This window comes from Eublepharis macularius, chromosome 12, assembly GCF_028583425.1.
Source record: "Eublepharis macularius isolate TG4126 chromosome 12, MPM_Emac_v1.0, whole genome shotgun sequence".
In the NCBI taxonomy this organism is placed as follows: Eukaryota; Metazoa; Chordata; class Lepidosauria; order Squamata; family Eublepharidae; genus Eublepharis; species Eublepharis macularius.
This window is the reverse complement of record NC_072801.1, coordinates 78731825-78750181: the sequence shown is the minus strand read 5'-3', so window position 1 is coordinate 78750181 and position 18357 is coordinate 78731825. Positions and strand designations below refer to the sequence as shown.

At 51.9% G+C, this 18357-nt stretch overlaps 1 protein-coding gene across 2 annotated transcripts; it reads left to right on the top strand.

Annotated features, from left to right (window-relative positions):
- The first annotated feature begins 1338 nt into the window (after nt 1–1338).
- WRAP53 (WD repeat containing antisense to TP53) lies at nt 1339–11788 on the top strand. Of its 2 annotated transcripts, none has more exons than XM_054995149.1 (11): nt 1339–1672; nt 2641–3090; nt 3330–3428; nt 4195–4303; nt 6738–6826; nt 7709–7799; nt 7916–8048; nt 9132–9340; nt 9589–9692; nt 10026–10169; nt 10621–11788. In XM_054995149.1, the coding sequence occupies exons 2-11, from the start codon at nt 2828–2830 to the stop codon at nt 10823–10825; spliced, it is 1446 nt and encodes a 481-aa protein (XP_054851124.1). In that variant the 5' UTR covers nt 1339–1672; nt 2641–2827; the 3' UTR covers nt 10826–11788. The 2 variants fall into 2 exon arrangements, with proteins under 2 accessions (XP_054851124.1, XP_054851123.1); XM_054995148.1 differs by having other exon boundaries at nt 9451–9692.
- Nucleotides 11789–18357: the final 6569 nt, after the last annotated feature.

Here is an 18357-nt window from a genome sequence, read left to right as displayed (position 1 = left end):
CACTCACCAACTTCCAGGTGAAGCCTGGAGATCTCCCAGAATGACAATTGAGCTCCCAGCTACAGAGATCAGTTCCCCTGAAGAAAATGGCATCTTCAGAGGGCAAACTCTATGGTATACCATAGATTCTAGGCAAGACCTCTCTGCAAATTCTCCTCTTCACAGTCACTACCTCCAAATCTCCAGGAATTTCCCAGGCTGGACTTGACAGCCCTAACCCAAGCTCAAAATAGTCCCATATTCAATAGAGGGCTTCTGCCTTCTCTTCTGCAGTTCCCTCTTACGAGGATGGGGCGGGGGGGGGGAAGCACCCCTTCTCACTTGGGACTGCCCACTCTCTCTGCTCTCCCCTGTCTAGGCTCCAAGTTGAGAAATTCCTGGAGATTGGCGGGGCAGGGGGGAGGGGAGTCTGGGGAGGGACCTCTGCCAGGTATATTATTTATTTATTCATTTATTTCCCACCTTTCTCACTGAGATCCAAGGCAGATTACAACAGCGCCAGTGAATATAGTTGACAGCTAGGACATTCACTGTGACACTGAGAGATCCCTGTCTTTCGGTGCTACACCTCTGAAGATGCCAGCCACAGCTGCTGGCGAAACGTCAGGAACTACAATGCCAAGACCACGGCAATACAGCCCGGAAAACCCACAACAACCATTCACTGAACAGTTCCGCCAGGCATATGGTGGAGGCTAATTTTAGGCCATCATTGCCAAGCCTTCCCCCAGTCTCCCTCTACAAGGGGTATGGAGAGTCCACTCACGCTGGTTGCCCCGAAAGCAGTACAGTATTTTATCTGTTTTTATGATTGATTTTAAGTTGTTTTTTAATCAATGTTGTACCTCTCCCTGAGACCGCTTGCAGCGAGGGCGGGTTAGAAATAAATAAATAAATGAATAAATACAATAATGTATTGGATTCTTGCTAATGCTATGTCTTTGTCAACTTGTATTTCTTTCCCCTAGGGAAATGGAAATGTAATGCGCCTTGAGTCTCAGCGAGAAATGTGGGCTATAAATGACATAAATAAATAAATAATGAACGACAGTTAGGAGGACATTCAGTGAAACAGATACAGTCGGGAATGGGAGCAGACAAATGTTTCCACCCTCCAAACTTAGCTATTTTCTCCAGGGGAACTGGTCTCTGTCGACTGGAAGTAAGCAGTATTTCCGGGAGATCTCCCTCCGCCACCTGGAGGCTGGCAACCCCAACCCGCCGAGCAGACAGCGCCACCTTGTGGGCGAACGCCTTCGTGAGCGCCCTGGCTTCGTCCCCGTTCTCGCGAGAGGTGGCCGGGCGGAAGGGGCGGAGCCTGTGGGTGTCATGGCCGCCTCCAGGGGGTGCCCACGAGTGGCTGCCGCCGCGCTTTGAGCGGGCGGTCGAGCGAGCGGGAAGCTGCCGCGGGAAGGTGACGGCCCAGCGCCGAAGGGGGTCCCCGAAGGGGCTCTGCGGCGCCTCCCGTTCCCTGGCTGGGATCTCCTGGCCCAGGGTTAGGCTTAGGGAGGCTCCTTCCCGTTTCTTGCGGTGGGAGTGAGCCGGGGAGGGTCTGCGTGCAGAGCGCGGCCTCTTCTTCCTTCTCGCCCCGCTGGGGCCTTTGGGCTCCCAGGACCTGTTGCCCGGAGAACCTGGGTGTTGACCCCTCCTGGGGACAAAGCGGGTCGTTTAGGTGGGTAGCCACATTGGTCTGGAGTAAGAATTACAGGATTTGAGTCTGGAGGCACCCGAGAGACCAGCAAGATTCCCAGGGGGGTGAGCTTTCGCGAGTCAGAGCTGTCTTCTTCAGCGTCACACCCTGGAAATCTTGTCTATCTCTCAGGTGCCGCCAGACTCAAGTCCTGACCCACAGACTGTCTTTGCGTATGGATGCTGTAGCCACTTCCCCCTTCAGTCTGTTGGTTGTTCCAGTGTGTGCATGAGGATACTGTTTTTTTGGAACTTTTCCCAGATAAGGCTTTGGCAGACCCTCGTCTTGCCCCACACCTTTTGGCTGTCCCCTCCTTTGTTCCAGAGAACTGCCCTTAGCCTTTCTCTGCCACAGCTGGCCCCTGGAACACTCATAAACACACACACAGCTGCCTTGTAGTGAATCAGACCCTTGGCCCATCAAGTTCAGTAGGCAGCGGCTCTCCATGCCTTTCACTCACCTGCTACCTGTCCCTTTTAAATGAACATGTCAGGGATTGAACCTGGCACCATCTGCATGCTGAGCAGATGTTCTGCCAATGAGCCCTGACCCATCCCTGGAAGTGACTGTGCTTTCTCCCACTCCTGTGTCTGCACTGGGTCTGGTGCTGGAATGTTTATTCTAAACTCTTTCCCAATCCCCAACCTATGATTTCCCGTTTTTGTTTCTGTAGAACTATTAATATCGCAGTTTCCAGAAAGCACTGGGAGGGAAAGGATGAATGCTCCCTGCTGGACCTAGGGTGCTCTTCGCCTTGGGTCGGTAGCTCTTGGGCCCAGGCTGTTTACCCTCTCTCAACCCTCCTTTGCTCTAGGAGCTGGGAACTTGGCTGTTGCTTTGTCAGCCTTCTGATTCCCGCCCATGGGAAGATGGCATATTCACTGCCCTGCTTGGAAAACCAGTGGGATCGTCTTGGTGTCTTGCTTGGTTAATTTTTTGTTTACCTGCAGATATTTTGCTCACTTGTGGTGGCAGCCCCCCTGCCCATTCTTGTGCTGGGATGTATAAAGCACCTGATGCTGCTCTTCATTCACACTCGAGCCAGAGATCTGGTTGGAGCCAGGACAGAAACGTGCATAAACATTGTCCGAGTAGCACCTCTTAGGAGTTGGGCTAGAGGAGACCCTGAGGGGTTGCATGATGGAGGCGGAGCTGCCTCATGAAAATCAGGACGCTCCGGAGCAGGACCAGCCAGCTAGCAGCGACAGGGAAGTGGGAGGGGCTTCTGAGCCTACTGCTAAGGAGTTGACGTTAAATGGGGGACAAGAGGAGGCTGGAGAGAGCATCTCTGGACCAGAAGCCCTTGGAGAAGAGCCCCGGTTGGAGGGTGCAACGCCACATCCGGAGGAAGAAGTGAGGGACGAAGGAGGGGAAGCAGCACTCGGAGGCGGTGAATATTAGTGAGTGTGGATGTGTTTCTGGGGCAGCAGTCTGCCCACTGCCCTCCTGTTGCGTCTGGGCGGAGCAGCCAGGCACTGAATGGAGATCACTCTCGGTGCCCGTTCCCTGGAGGCTGTCCTGTGCGCGGCATGTGGGAGCAGTCCTTCTAAGATGGGGTAGGAGGGCATGGGTTGCCCTCATAAGGGCACTTGGCATGAACTCTTTAGACCAACAGCTCTTAATTTTTCTCTCCTGCTAGTTACCCCACATATGATTTCTCGCAGCCCCCCCAGCTTCTGACGGGCTCCTGGGCAGAGTACAGTCGCACCCCAGAGAACTTCTTGAAAGGCTGCAAGTGGTGAGAATGGTGGAGTGATCTTTCTGGCCTTCTCCGAGGACGTATCCTCGGAGTGGAGCTTTGCTTACTCTTGCCTTGTGCTTTGGCCACTAGGAAATGTGAGGCTGAAAACTCATAATGGGGCAATTGGTTTGAGCTGAGGGTGGAGTTTGGGAGTCTTGATGCTGCCACTGCACCCTTTGGGCTCTCCTTTGAGCCGCGAGGCATCCCAGCCCTCCGAGTGTCACCTTGATGGCTGTTAAGCTAGACAGGCTGACGGAGTGACTCGGGTGCCAGCCAAGGGCTTTCCAAATCTGCACTAGGTCAGGGGGATAGAGCGGAGGTCAGAGTGAGACCGAGGGTCTCAGGAGGAGGGCACGTGCAAGGCACGTCAAGGCCACATGAGGAGCAGGGAGGGAAGAAGAGATGTGAAGGAAGGCTATTTTAGACAAAGAGAAGAAGCGGAGACGGACTCATCTGAGGAGGACATTGGGGGAGAAAAGCTTCAGAAAGGAGAGCAAGGATAGAGAGGAATTCTGGGAATCTGGAGGGTGAAGGGGTGGTGGTCAGCATTTCCCTGGATCAGGCTGGCTGGCAGTCCTTGTGGGGTCTCCTTTTCCTGTTGCCGTATGGCTTGGCCCATTTCCTCCAATTTTGTGAAATCAGCATTTTGGCCCCTAGCATGCTCTGCTTCAGTGCAGAGATGTGGGTGGCTGATGCTATTGTAATGCCCCAGCCAGTGCATTACATCACTTTGTGGTGCTCACGCCATACCCCTTCTCTGCAGGGCTCCGGATGGGACTTGCCTGCTCACCAACAGCGCTGACAACAGCCTGCGAATTTACAACCTTCCTCCTGAGCTGTATGCTAATGAGTGGGGGCCGATTGGGGAAATGGTAGGTGATGGACAGAGCCCAGTGTGGCTGGGCAAGCGGGTGGAAAGGGTATCTGCAGTTTCACAAACTCTTTGTACACTGGCGTGAGGGAACTCATGGTATCTCTTTCTATACTGGCCAGGAGACCAGTAAAGGAGTTGGTGGTGGTGACGGAAGGACACATCATGTTGGGAGAGGAGGGGCTCAATTCCGTGCATTTGCTTAATAAGAAAAATGATGTATCAGTTGGCTGTGGGAGGAAGGAGCAGGGCCACGAGCTCTTCCTGAACGGTTTACTTGTTAGCAAAGCCATGTTGGCCAGTTTGCCCAGCATAGCTCTGTCACCCTTGTGATGGAACTGTATTTAATGATTAGAATGCGTTGGTAGAATCTCCTCGGACGAAATTGCTGAGCATGGCTCAGGGGCTGTCAGTACCTTCACGGCAGCGAGACTTGGCCAAGGATGTGTAGTCCAGCTTCAGGCAACTGTGTTGGGGCAAGGCACGTAAGCAGATGGTGGCAGAACAGCTCCTGGCCCGTTCCAGTCAAGTTTCAGGCCTGGCTGCAGGATGACTCTGGCTTTAATCACCCCGGTGCTTAGTCGCCCACTTCAGTTGGATGAGGCACTGGTGCTGTCAGATCTATCAGTGGCTGCTCTGTTTTATCGTGTCCATTGGAGAAAGATGGGAGGAGGAGCATTACAGCAGTGTCACTTGGTTGACTTCGCTCTCTTTTGTCCGAGGGCTTCCTCTGGAGAGGCAGCGTCCATTGCCTAGTGTTTGCTGTCGCCATTGTGGCCGGGTATTTGTATGAGGTTGCTGATTTAAATAAGATAGAGCTTTGGAATCAGGTGTCTTCCATATACTGTTGATGCCCTGAGGTTTTTTTCTCAAATAAGCCTTCAGAAACTACTGTCTCCATCCTAAACTAGTGCCTGGGTGTGGTGGTCAAGCAGAGGGGGGAGAGCAGGCCGAAACTGAATCCAGACAGGATGGTGATGCTAGTCGGAGGGGCTACTGTTCTAGAGCGGATCCATCCTTGAGGCTGGACTGCTGGAACATGCTCTGCATGGGACTGCCCTTGAATACTGCTCAGAAACTTCAGCTGGTGCAAAATGCAAGTTGGTTATTGGAGTGGGTGGATTTGAGCATAGAACAATGAGCTTGAGGCAGTAGAAAAGAGCAAGAGTCCAGTAGCACCTATAAGACTAACAAAATGTGTGGTAGGGTATGAGCTTTCGTGAGCCACAGCTCCCTTCTGCAGATACAGCTAGAATGTGAGTCCATCTGTTCTTATATCTTGGAGAGTGGAGTGATTTCAGATACCAAATGACAATAGCCAGTGAATGGCAATAGCAGGTGTGATTGGATAGGGTGGGGTATGCAGAAGGGTAGTAGAGGTGGAGAAATCAGCACTGGTAATGAGACTGGAAGCCTAGGTCTCGATTCATTCCGGGTGGATGCGTTGTCTTAAGCTTCGTTATCAGTTGCAATTCAGCAGTCTCTCTTTCTAATCTCCCCTTGAAATTCCTCTGCAGGATAACTGTTAGTTTTAGGTCACCAACTGAATGTCCTGGGAGGTTAAAATGTCCCCCCACTGGTTTTTTTAACGTTGTGGCTTCTGATGTCAGACTTACGTCTATTAATTCTTAGTCGAAGTGATTGGCCAGTTTGTCCAATGTAGTGTGTGGAAGGGCATCGCTGACGCATGATGGCATAAACGACCTTGGAGGATGAGCAGAAGCGTGAACCTGAGGTGATGTGGCTGATGTTCTTGGGTCTACTGATGGTGTTGCTAGGATCTGTGTGAGAGCAGCTGTGCTGATTCCCCCAGTTTGTTCCTAGGTTCGGTTTTTTGATGTGCTGAGTATCTTTAGTCATTCGTGACCTGGGACCCACACACCTCTTCTGGCGTAGACCTGTATGCACACATACATCAGTTAAACTGTCTTTCCTGACCATCCCTTCTTCTCAGGCAGAGTAGTTGACCTTGGAAAGAGTGGGCCTTCTGCAGCTGCTCCCCCACCCCCAAAGTTATCAGCTAGCTTTCTGAAGGCAATGAATAGGCACTGAATGGACACAGTCCACCGAGATGTGTTTTTGAGTGGTTAAATTTGCAGAGGATTGTGTGGAGATGGAGTTTACAGGTGAGTCTTTGCTCTCGGTTTATTACATATGGAAGTGCAGTAGTGCTTAGTGCATAATGTCAGCTAATCAGGCGTGTTTGAATATACAGGATACCATTTTTTAAAATTAAAGACAAACCTAGAGGACAGTTCTGGGATAGCTGCACATGACTTCATGAGACCCGAGTTCTTCTCTGGGCAACACACATGACGAGTGTGTGTGAGCCAAACAGGCTCCATAAGCACCCCAGCAGGAGTAGGGGACCCCGTACACGGTTGCGTGCAGACTCCTGCCACTCATCTCCCCTCTCTCTCCCTCTCCCGCCACAGAGCCCCGTGCTGCACATGGCCGAAGGAGACACTGTCTATGACTACTGCTGGTTCCCGCTCATGAACTCGGCTGACCCGCAGGCTTGTTTGTAAATACTTCTTGTCTTTCCCTGCTTCCCTCCCTGAAGTCTCCAGTCCACCCCTAACAGCAGGAGGTTCAGAGAAAGAGCTGAGCCACACCCTGGGGTGGGATGGGCTGCTTCAGTTAGACTTGCAGATAAATGCACAGAGTTATTAGCTGAAGGGGGTGGCTTGCCGTCAGCTGCAGAAGGATTGGGGGGGGGTGTCACATGACTGCTGTCTAAGCCCCTGCCTAGATTGGAGGCGGCAGCCCGGCTCTGATGGCAGGGGATGAAGATTGTTAGGCTTTTGGCGCCTTCGTGAGGTGCATGCATGCTTGGCGCGGGCTTTAAAAATCAATTTCTGTGCAAAGAATTCAGCAACCTGTAAAGAATTTCCATGCTCATAGATCCAGAGGAGTTAGCCGTGCTGGTCTGTAGTTGCGAAATAGTAAAGAGTAAGAAATGCATCTGACAAAGAGAGCTGCGGTTCTCAAAAGTTTAAGCTACAATAAAGTTGGTTAGTCTTAAAGGTGCTACTGGACTCTTTACTGTTTTGTAAAGAATTTGGTGATGAGAGAACTTGCCAATCAGTGCGGCCCAGGTCTGTGGCTTCTACTCCTAGGGAAGGGCTTGGCCATGCAGGGTTTTGGAGGCAACTGGCTTTACCCCCATGCCCTACTAGGCTTATCTGCACAACCACCAGGGCTAGGAACTTGCTTTTCTTAAAATACTAAAAGGCCAGGCATCCATGGAATAAACGGAGCCCTGGCTGCCATCCTCTCATTCATAGGTTGCCCTCTGCTCGATTGGTAGCCCTTCTGGGGCTCAAGCAGCCCTCTGCTTCTCCTCCTTGCCTATTTCATCTCTCTCTCTCTCTCTCTCTCTCTCTCTCTCTCTCTCTCTCTGCAGTGTGGCCAGCAGCAGCCGCGATAATCCCATCCACATCTGGGATGCTTTCTGTGGAGACCTGCGGGCCACCTTCCGCTCTTACAACCACCTTGTGAGTACCTGCCTCTGTGGCCCTGAACCCTCCGGCTCCCTTATCTGCTGCCTGCCTGCCTGCCCCGCGTCCCTCCCAAGAGACATGTCAGGAGCTGACCTTCTGCCTTCCCTCAGGACGAGTTGACTGCCGCCCACGCATTGAGCTTCACCCCAGACGGCTCCCAGCTTTTCTGCGGCTTCGACAAGACGGTGCGAGTGTTTGAGACGTCACGCCCGGGCCGGGAATGTGAGATCAGGCCCACATTTGGTGAGTCGACCTCAAAGAGGCGTCGGAGTTCCTGGGCGAGGTGTGGCTTCATGCCCGAAGCCTTCCTGGCATTCTCACTTACACGGGGAATGAAATGGGCAGTACAGCTTTTTGATGTCTGAAGAGGCTCCAAGGTTCCTCCTGGGAAGGAGATTTCGGGCCACTCTGATGATTCAGGCCTGTAAGCGGGGAGGCGGTGGCTTTCAAAAACAGTTTCTTCCTTCTTTGGGGGAGCAGAAGAAGGAAAGCAAAGGCTGGGGAATTCCCTTTTCTCCTGGGGCCTCTGCATCTCAAGTCAGCCACCAGCTCAAGTCAGCAGGCTGCCACCACGGCAATGATTAATTGTGATTGTTCCATGTCTAAAAAGTGTTTATAAAAATCCTCTCTCCTGCTTAACTTTAGCATTGGGCGTGTCTTAAAAGCTGCCTAGCAATAGGAAGGAGCATTCACTTTTTAAGAAATAATTAAATTGTTGGGCCGTATGCAGCCAGGGCAGGGGTTGTGTCTAGGGGTGTGCACTTTGGGTTTCCAGTTTGGATTTTTAACCCGAATTGGGCCCAATTCGGAATGATTCGATATTTCTGAATCGGCCTCGGTATTGCTGAGCCAGTTCGGAAATACCAAAGCAAAGCTTTCCAAAGCGCTTCGGAATGCTTCTGGTGGAGGGGCAGCAGCTGGAACACTTTTCTTGCTGTTTGCAAATAGCAAGGAAAGTGCTGCTTTCAAGCTTCCCGCCACCTTTTTTACCCAATGGGAGTGGGGAGGAGGATTTGGAGCAAACAGCAAGAAAAATGCTGTGGCTGCTGCTGCTCTACCCAAAGCTGGGATTCAGGTTTTTCCAAACCTTTTCCCCACTTTGGTGAACCTGAAGCAGGAAAACTGAATCTTTTTGGGGTGCTGAACCCTAGTTGTGTCTCCTCTGGGAGGAGGTTGCATCGCCTTGAGGCTGTTGCTGGGAAGGCCCCGCCTCCTCTGGCTTCCTTTGTTGTAGGGCTGCCTTAGTGGAGTGGGTCTTGCCATGCACAAGAGTGTGACTGGGAAGGGAGCCCATGTGGACTAACATACCCCCCACTCCATTCCCAGCAAAGAAGCAGGGGCAGAGCGGGATAATTTCGTGTATCGCCTTCAGCCCCACTCAGCCGGTCTATGCCTGCGCCTCCTACTTGAAGACAGTCGGCCTCTACTCCCGGGCAGAGGGAGACCCCCTTGCCTTGCTACATGGGCACCGGGGAGGGGTCACTCATGCCCTTTTCTCCCCCGAGGGCTTCTGCCTCTACACCGGAGGCCGAAAGGTGAGGACTCGACTTGGGAAGGGAGGGCTGGTAGGTGTGGCTTAGAGTAGCTGGAGGCAGGGTTTATAGAGTGACATGGTGTTGGGCGGGGCTTTGTCTTTGCCATGCAGCCTGGGAGAGGCAGTGTCTTGGGGCCTTGCCAAGTGGGGGCTTTGGCTTGTCTCTCCGTGCCGTGGCTGTCCCCCTCTGTTCAGTGGAGCAGGCGAGGACTTCTGGGGCCAGGGATGAGCCTCGTGCCCTTCCCCCAGGACTCAGAGATCCTCTGCTGGGACCTCCGGCAGCCGGGCGAGATCCTCTTCTCCGTGAGCCGAATGGTGGCCACCAACCAAAGACTCTACTTTGACTTGGATCCGTAAGTGAGCCCCCGGATTCTTTTCCTGGTGTTGCGTACAAGATCGCGCGTGACTCGGTCTTTGGCCCCATCAGGGCAGCTTGAAGGCAGAGCCAAAGAGTGGGCTGAAACGTGGAAGAGGACACGGCCTTGATGATGCAATGTTCTTGGGGGAGGGTCTCCATGGGAAGGGGGGGTGCAACTGTGGTCGGAACTGGCCCTGCGAAGCCTGGTGTCACTCGTGATGAGTGCCGGTCAAATGTGAATGCAAAAGGGGGTCCCAAGGGGGAGATCTCGGATGCTTCTTGTCCTGGGAGAGGCTCGCAGCAGGGGCTCTTGTGCTTTCCGTCCCAGGAGCGGGAGGTTCTTGCTGAGCGGAGACACGGAAGGGCTGATAACCATCTGGGACACCTCCCAGCCTCCAAGCAGCACCCCTCGCCCTGTCCTGCAGCCCACCCTCCAGTTCCAGGCCCTGAGAGACTGTGTCAACGGCATCAGGTACTTCTGCTGTGCGGGGGTGGCCTCCTCACCTGGTGGTATCACTGGGGGGTTGGCGAAGCATGAGAGGCTCTAAGGGGGGGAATGGCCCCACATCTTTTTAGAGAGTAACTGTGGCTTGTGTGGTGAGAGCTGTAGTGGATTAGAAGTCAACCACCGTCCCTCAGGAATCAGAGCAGGGAATCCCCTGGCCTGCTCTGTAGAAGGGGGTCTCCCTTGAGGGAGGGAGGGGGCAGGTTCGGCTCCACTCCTTTGTGTCTGCAGTCGAGGCTGGTGCGCCTGATGCGGCCATCGCACTCCTCTTTCGCTGCCTATGCTGGTGAGGCAGTCTAGCACTGGACTGCTCCTTGGCCACAGGGGAGAGGAGCACGGCGGCCTGCTGAGCTGGACTCTGTGGGTCAAGGGCAGAACAGCCGCTCCTCCGCATCTGACTTTGACCCCCCTTTCTCAGCCTCCACCCCAGCCTACCTCTGCTGGCCACTGCCTCTGGCCAACGCAAATTTCCTGACCTGTGGGACAGCGGGGACGAAAAGGAGGAGGAGGAGAAGGAAGGGGGCCGCCTGCCCAGCTGCCCTCAGGCCCATGGGAGCAACTCTCTCATGTTGTGGTTCTGTTCCTCGGCTGCCTCAGCAAGTCCATCACAAACCGTCGAGTGACCGGCTGCTTCTTGGACTGGAGCTGTGGAGTCTTGAGGCCGGACAAGCGTCTTCTCAGGAGTTGGGGGGGGAGTTGTGCTCACAGAGCCGTGTAGTGCGAGGGAGTGTCCCAGGCGGGGTCGGTCTGTGCCCGTGGAAGTGGCATGTGTGTGTTCATGAAGTTTACCAGTGAGTGAGTGAGTGAGTGAGCGTGTGTGTGTGTGTGTGTGTGAGAGAGAGAGAGAGAGAGAGAGAGATCAAACAGTGGAATTTGTTTACTTTGTGAGAAATACCAAACTTTAGGATGTTGGTATTTTGAGGCGCCCTGTTGTGGGGAGAGGGGCGCCTCTCGTGATATGTGCACCTACCAAGATGGGAGCAAGAAAGCTGTGGGTTCTGTTGTATTCCAGGAGGAACAATGCCTGGGGGGAGGGATGGCTGCAGACCCCCACGTCCATTGAGAGCTTCCTCCTCCAACTTTCATGGCAGCCTTGCTTCCTTAACTGGTCTGGAATAAAGGGGCAGACATGGCGGCCTCAGCTTTTCCAGCTGAGAACCTTCGTCCGTGGCTTGAATCACCCACAGCCACTGGCTCCCTGAAGTCCTCATCAGAGAGAGCTCTGGCAGTGCCAGGGGGGAGGGGCAGGCAATGCATTTGGATCTGGGAGTGTGCAGCAGGAAGGGGGGGGCGAGAGGCCCCACATGAATGGGGAGGTCTCCTTTTAAAAAAAAAAATGAAAAAGGAAGATGATTGTTTCAGAGTTTTTATGGTTCTTTTCTGCCATGTAAACCTTTCTCTATTTCACTGGCTCTCCAGACAGGTGGATGTTGGTACAGCCTGGCGTGGGGAGGGCAGGCAGGGGCTTCTGGATGGGTATTCTGGGTATTACATTCTTTGCTAACTTTTTTTTTTGAGTAGTAGAATACAACCTTTTGCCAATCAGTAAACGTTGCAGATGTTTAATAAAAGTTTATTACGTTGTACCTCTTACTGTCTCTTTCTTCCAAGGGCGCCAGTCTAAACACTGAATTGCCAGGCAGCCTGTTGTGAGGTGGGGTGGCCCTGGCACATGTTCTTTATTCCCTTTTGAGGGTATGCCAACCTAATCTGCGTGTACATTCGAGACCCATGCTCTAAAACTTTGTCCGTTTTGAGAGTGGGATTACTTTAATCTTGTGCATTTATGAAATGATGTTCCTATTTTCATTAGAAAATAGCAAGAGTCCAGTAGCATCTATAAGTCTAACAAAATTAGTGGTAGGGTAGGAGCTTTCATGAGTCACAGCTAATTTCTTCGGATACTGCTAGAAGATTGAGCCATTCTAGCTGTGTCTGAAGAAGAGAGCTGTGATTCACGAAAGCTCCTACCCTACCACCAATTTTGTTAGTCTTATAGGTGCTACTAGACTCTTGCTCTTTTCTCCTGCTACAGACAGACTGACACGGCTACCCGTCTTGATCTGTTTTCATTAGAGAATGGGTTTTAAAAACATGCACCCAGTTTATAATATACTTATCCTGCTGAGTAAGGAATGCAAGGAAAATCACTAATTTGTAGGCTGTCAAATTATACTCTGCTGTGGAAAAAGTTGGAGCAGCAACTCAGTTTGTTCAAAAATGTGCTGAGCCCCCTGAGTGCTCCACACACTGTTTGGGAGGGCATGACGAAGAATATTCTTGACTGATAGAATGTCTGGTTTTCCAGCTGCAAAAATCCCAGCTTGAGTTTTGCAGGATTTGGAGGGGGGGGGGGAGGTGTAGCAAGACTGATTCTGCACCACAAGGGGGCAGCCTGCTCCCACCCAAGGTTTCTTGGCCTGCTGTTGTTAGGTTTGGGATCTAGCAAGATGCTCTGTGCCGCCTTCCTCTTGTTCTTACAAGTTTTAGGGAAAGAAAGAGGACCTGTGTAGTCCTTAAGTCATTTCCCGCAAAGGATGTTCAGGGAGATTTTGAAAGGTGTGGAAACCCTTTCATTCACTCACTCCCTTTCTTCCCCTTTCTGGCAAAAAAAAATCCCAGTAAATTTGCGAGAACGTGAAATAGGCCCGAGTTCGGCCCGGCAGTGTCCGTAGGGCTACATGGCCGGGCTCCAAATGCCAGGTGTGCACCTGCCGTTAGGGTCTCTCTCAACGCCAGGCCAGTGGCAGGGGCCGCGGTGGAGGGCTGTTGATTCCTGCCGCTTGGTGAGCTGCCTCTTGCTTGCCAGGGCCTTGAGCAGCTTTCCCACACACTGTTCTGACTTTGCAGGGCTGCTCTTGCGTTCTCAGCTAGGAAGCACAACTCGGGCTCTCTCTTCTTGCAAGGATAAAATGGAGGGGAGGAGAATGAAATCACTTTGAGTCCCCATTGGGGCGAAAGGCGGGGTACAAATGAGATAAATAATAACGAGAATGAAATATCTACTGGTCTTTGATCCAAAGCTTCCAATTTTGTCTTTACTTGTAGGCAGGGAAGACAAACGTGCATATTTGGTGAGAGCTGGCCCGGTCTCCTCCCTCGTCCTCTAGTGTGCCTGCCTCTCAGTCTCTCTGGGCGGCTCCTCCTGGATGAACGCGAGGCTCTTCCTCTTTCTACGGAAGAGCAACCCCAGTCTTGCTTGCAATGGGATTAATGGTTTGGGTGGTTGGGAGGCCCTTCCAGACTCCAGGGCTGCTAAAACTTCCTCCTGCCCCGCCTATGTGTTCGATGGCGAGGCAGGTTTGAATGTGCACGAATGCAGTTTGTAGCCAAATCCAAGCCTTTCCAGGAAGGGGAGGGTTCCTCTGCCCCTCCTGAAGGTTCTCTAGCCCCCACGCTTACCATAGAGTTGGGCCTGGAGAAGCTTTCGGCCTTGCACCATTGCAGGGTGTGTGTGTGTGTGGAGAATGGCCACTGTTCAGAGCAGGAGGTCTTCAGGCTGGTGTAAGAATGTCGCTCCAAGCCTGACAAGAGCCCAGTTTGGGGTGAGAGGAATTCCAGACCCTCTTCCTCCTCCAGGCTCCCTCTTCTGTAGTCCACTGGCCCCAGCCCTCTCAGCTCTGGTATAAATAGTTACTGTTAATGGCCCCAAAGTGAATTCTCGCAGGGAGAGCCTGTTGCTTGGCAACCCTGTAAACTGAACAGGCCCGGTGCACCAGCGTGTGCTTGCCTCTGCACAGGAATATTTCCCCTCCTGGGCGCCCAAGGATTTCTGTCTTCTCTGCCCCATTTCAAAGGCTGCAGTAATGAAACCGAAATTACAGGCGGGTGCTTGTCAAACTCTGCCTCTGCGCGGCCTGCCCATGAGGGCCTGAGCACCAGCCCCTGCAGAAGCCACCGCCTAAGAGATGCTCCTGGCCTTGAGAAGGCGGAAGGCGCTCCCCCACCCCGCCCTTCATTTGGAGCTGGGCTCAGATTTGGAAGTTGCCTCAACTCCAGGGCATGGGAAGTAGGAAAAACGGGCAGACAGCAGGCTATGGACAGGCAACTTCTGGAACTACCTGGAACTTATATATTTTTATTTTATTTGTTTTAGCTTATACCCCGCCCTTCCCACAAACAGGCTCAGGGCAGCTTACAACAGAATATATAATGGTATATAATGGTATGGCTTCCTGTCTTCTGGACCCAGAGGAGTCAGCCGTGTTAGTCTGTAGTTGCAAAATAGTAGAGTCCAGTAGCACCTTTTAAGACTAACCAACTTTATTGTAGCATAAGATTTTGAGAACCACAGCTCTCTTTGTCAGATGCATCATATTGTAGCATAAGCTTTTGAAAACCGCAACTCTCTTCATCAGATGCATCATACTATAGCATAAACTTTCAAGAACTGCAGCTCTTTTCATCAGATGCATCATATTGTAGCATAAGCTTTTGAGAGCCACAGCTCTCTTCATCAGATGCATCATACTGTAGCATAAGCTTTCAAGAACTGCAGCTCTCTTCATCAGATGCATCATATTGTAGCATAAGCTTTTGAGAGCCACAACTCTCTTTGTCAGATCCATCATACTGTAGCATAAGCGTTCAAGAACCACAGCTCTCTTCACCCAATCTGAACTGTGGTTCTCAAAAGCTTATGCTATAATAAAGTTGGTTAGTCTTAAACGTGCTACTGGACTGTCTTTTGGAAATGAGCCTCCCTCTTTGTACATCCAGCCAAATGCTGGTAGCCTTCAGCCCAGCAAGACAAACTTGGTTTGTGCTCCTGTGGCAAAGAGGAGCCACGCTAAATGGTGGATGCGCCTGCTCCTTTTAACCTTTTCCTGTATCTGCGGGTGTGTGTGAAAAGCCCAGCTTCCCCACCTAAGATGGCTCCCGGTGGGCCTCTTGTGGGCTTTATTGCAGGGGGTGTGAGGTGGTTACCCTGGCTTAGCAGACACTTTGTGCCGTCCGCACCCCAGTATATGCACATGTGGGGGAAGAGAAGTTGTTAGGTCCTCCTTTTGGTGGCCAGACAAGTCCAGAAGAGGAAGCTGTACCGTCTGAGCCAAACCGGAGTTGGGCTGAGTGGACTTCCCTTTTCTTGTCTTGTTCCTGTTACCAGTTTCGGGTCTCTGCTTTTCATGGTTGGTTTTGTAGATTTGATTCTCTTGCAACTGCACACTGTGCAGAAAGAATTCAGGGCAGGGAGGGAAGAAATGGCATGGGAAATGGAGAGTTGGGTTTGATTTGCACAAGGGACACGTGGGATTGTGGGGGGGGGGGGTTGGTCTGGTGTGAGAAATTGGAAATCGTTCCGAACCGGAATAAGACCTGATTTTGGGATGTGCGGCTGGCCCAGGCCCTTAGTACTTATATGGCACTTTCTTGAAACCAGCCCGCAACCTGTGCAAAGCAGCAAAGGGTGGAGCTGGCTGCTTTGCTAGGGCAGCAAAAGTAACTAAAGCAGAAGGGCACCGTGTAGTAGACAGCAATAAACAAAACAAGGATCCACCACGGTCAGGTCTAAATGACCCACAGTATTAAAGGACACCTGGTATCTGGGTTTCCCACTTGGGATTAGAGAAGTGAGGTTTCTTGTTACATTTGGAACTCTTGTCTATCAACGCTCTTGAAAAAGCTACACCGAAACAGGACTCCAGCTTACGCCCTGTTGAGCGGTTGATAGCTGTGATTCTTTCCCTGCACGTCCATTGTCTCCACTGTGGGTCCACCGATCCAGAAGTCGGCTTTCTGCTCGCTCGCAGCTTCGGGTTCCCTTGAAGGCATTTAAAGAAGAGAGCTTGGGCTCCGTTTTCAAACTGTATGGACTTTGGAGAATCTGGACCTCTCTATGGGATATAATTCTTTGATGCTCAAATCGTATTGTTATGGACTCTTTGCTATTGTCTTTGGAACACCTACCATACTTCTTGTAATATGACTGTATGAACACCTAGCTGGTTAGATAAATAGTAATATTTTTGATAAGTTATTAGAGGGAGCGTGTTTTCCTTCAGCTATACGGAGTCCTTTAATACTGTGGGTCATTGAGACCTGACCGTGGTAGATCCTTATTTATTGCTAGGGCGGCAGCCTGGTTCCAAGACGGAGAGGCTGCGCGCTTGCCGACTGCTCGGGCCTCCAAGTCCACCAGCATCTGTTGAAACGGAGCCTGGATGGGCGGGAAGTGAATGATTTTTGTTCGGGCCTCCTTCCTAATAGAGGGTTTGGGGCAGCCATTATCCAAGAAGAGGACACCCTGTGGCGGGGAAGGAGGGCTAGTTGAACTTTCATTCTGGCTCCAGAAGTCTTGCATGCGATGCCTGGGAGACTGGGTGTTTGTTCACACTTCATCTTTGCCACAGACTACCTCCACCACCTTAGCAGATTCACGCTTCCTCGACCTCTCCCCTGTCTGCAGTATGGGATAATCTCAGGGCTTTTTTTCAGCTGGAACACGGTGGGACGGAGTTCCGGAACCTCTTGAAAATGGTCACATGGCTGGTGGCCCCGCCCCCTGATCTCCAGACAGAGGGGAGTTGAGATTGCCCTACGCGCCGCTCAGTGGCGCGTAGGGCAATCTACACTCCCCTCTGTCTGGAGATCAGGGGGTGGGGCCACCAGCCATGTGACCATTTTCTCCAAGGGCAACCCACTGAGTTCCACCACCTCTTTTCCCAGGAAAAAAGCCCTGGATAATCTGATCAGTCTATCATATGGGGCTCTAACACACTTGAGGGGTAAAGGGGCCATCCTTCCAGTTCAGGTGTGCGAGGAATGGGGGGGGTAATTCTAGCCTGCATTAGCCAATGTGAATGCAGTCAGGTGGAGAGTGAGAGCCGTTTTGAGGACTCTAGTGCTAGAAAGGCAGGCTGGTGGCAGAAGCGTTTTGACAACTACATTTAATAAACGAGCTTAGTCGTAGGCTGATAGTGCCGACTGCTGGCGTGCACAGTGTGGGGGGTGTTGTGACTCCCGTCTGTGAATGGACTTCAGGCTTCCTTCCAGCCCTCAAGCTTGCCTAGCACTTAGAATGATAGAATCATAGGGTTGGACGTGACCTCTAAGGTCATCTAGTCCAACCCCATGTACAATGCAGGAAATTCATAAATACCTCCCCCCCACACACACACACACCCAGTGACCCTTACTCCATGCCCAGAAGATGTCAAAACATCATCAGGATCCCTAGCCAAACTGGCCTGGGGAAAATTGCTACCTGACCCAAAGGTGGTGATTGGCATTACCCTGGGTATGTAAGAAGGGGCCATGAGAACGAAACCCTCTTGACCCCTGTGGATGTAGAAATGAGGTGCAAACACTCTGTACATGTACAAGAGCACTTTCAGTCTTAGTACTTGGCTAGTTCCAGGGCTGCGGCTTCCTTGCAATGGAAATGAATGGCCGGGAGGGGCGGGGAGAAATTCTGGTGAGCCAAACTCAATAAACTTGGCAGTTCCGTTTCCAGCCACCCCTGAGATCTCACAAAGGTGGTGATTTGGAGCTAGCAAACCTCCCTGCCCTCTCTCACACGCTCTTTTATTTCTCCTCTCCCCTCCCTCCAATTGTTCTGTTTGTGCTTAAACAGCACCAGGTGTGCCACGTGGCTTCTCTTTTTTGGGCACAGCAGCAGCTGATCTCTTATTCTGATTACTTCTTGACTAACCCAGCGGGGTCTCCCCATCCGCTGCCACCCCTTAACTGCACAGCCTCGTTCAGGAGAGCAGGGAAATCTAGGTTTTGCTCGACCCTGCAGGGGGCGCTGTAAGGTTTCTGATTGTGGGTGGGCGGTAAGCTTGCACCTGGGCTCCTGTGATCGAAGTTTCTTCTGTGCAGCCCTCTCAACAGTAATCGGCACACAGAGAAGAAAAGCACGCCCCAGGTAGCCTGGGCCCCAGACCTTGGCCTTCACACGCTGGTTTTCTGTGTGCAGGGATCCTGGGTTTTGTTAGGGAGGCACATTCCATTACCTGCAGCTGGAAGGAGGTTTCCCTCACCTGCAGCTTGCTCCTCAGGGAGAGGGGTCTCTCTCTCGTTGCAAACTGGAAATATTTCTACTTTTTTGGGATTTCCCCCTTTCTCTCCCTTCCCCAAATATGGAAAAAATCTAGCTTTAGCGGGGATATTTTAAAAAGTGGTTTTGTGTCAAAATATCCTTTGTTCTCCCGAG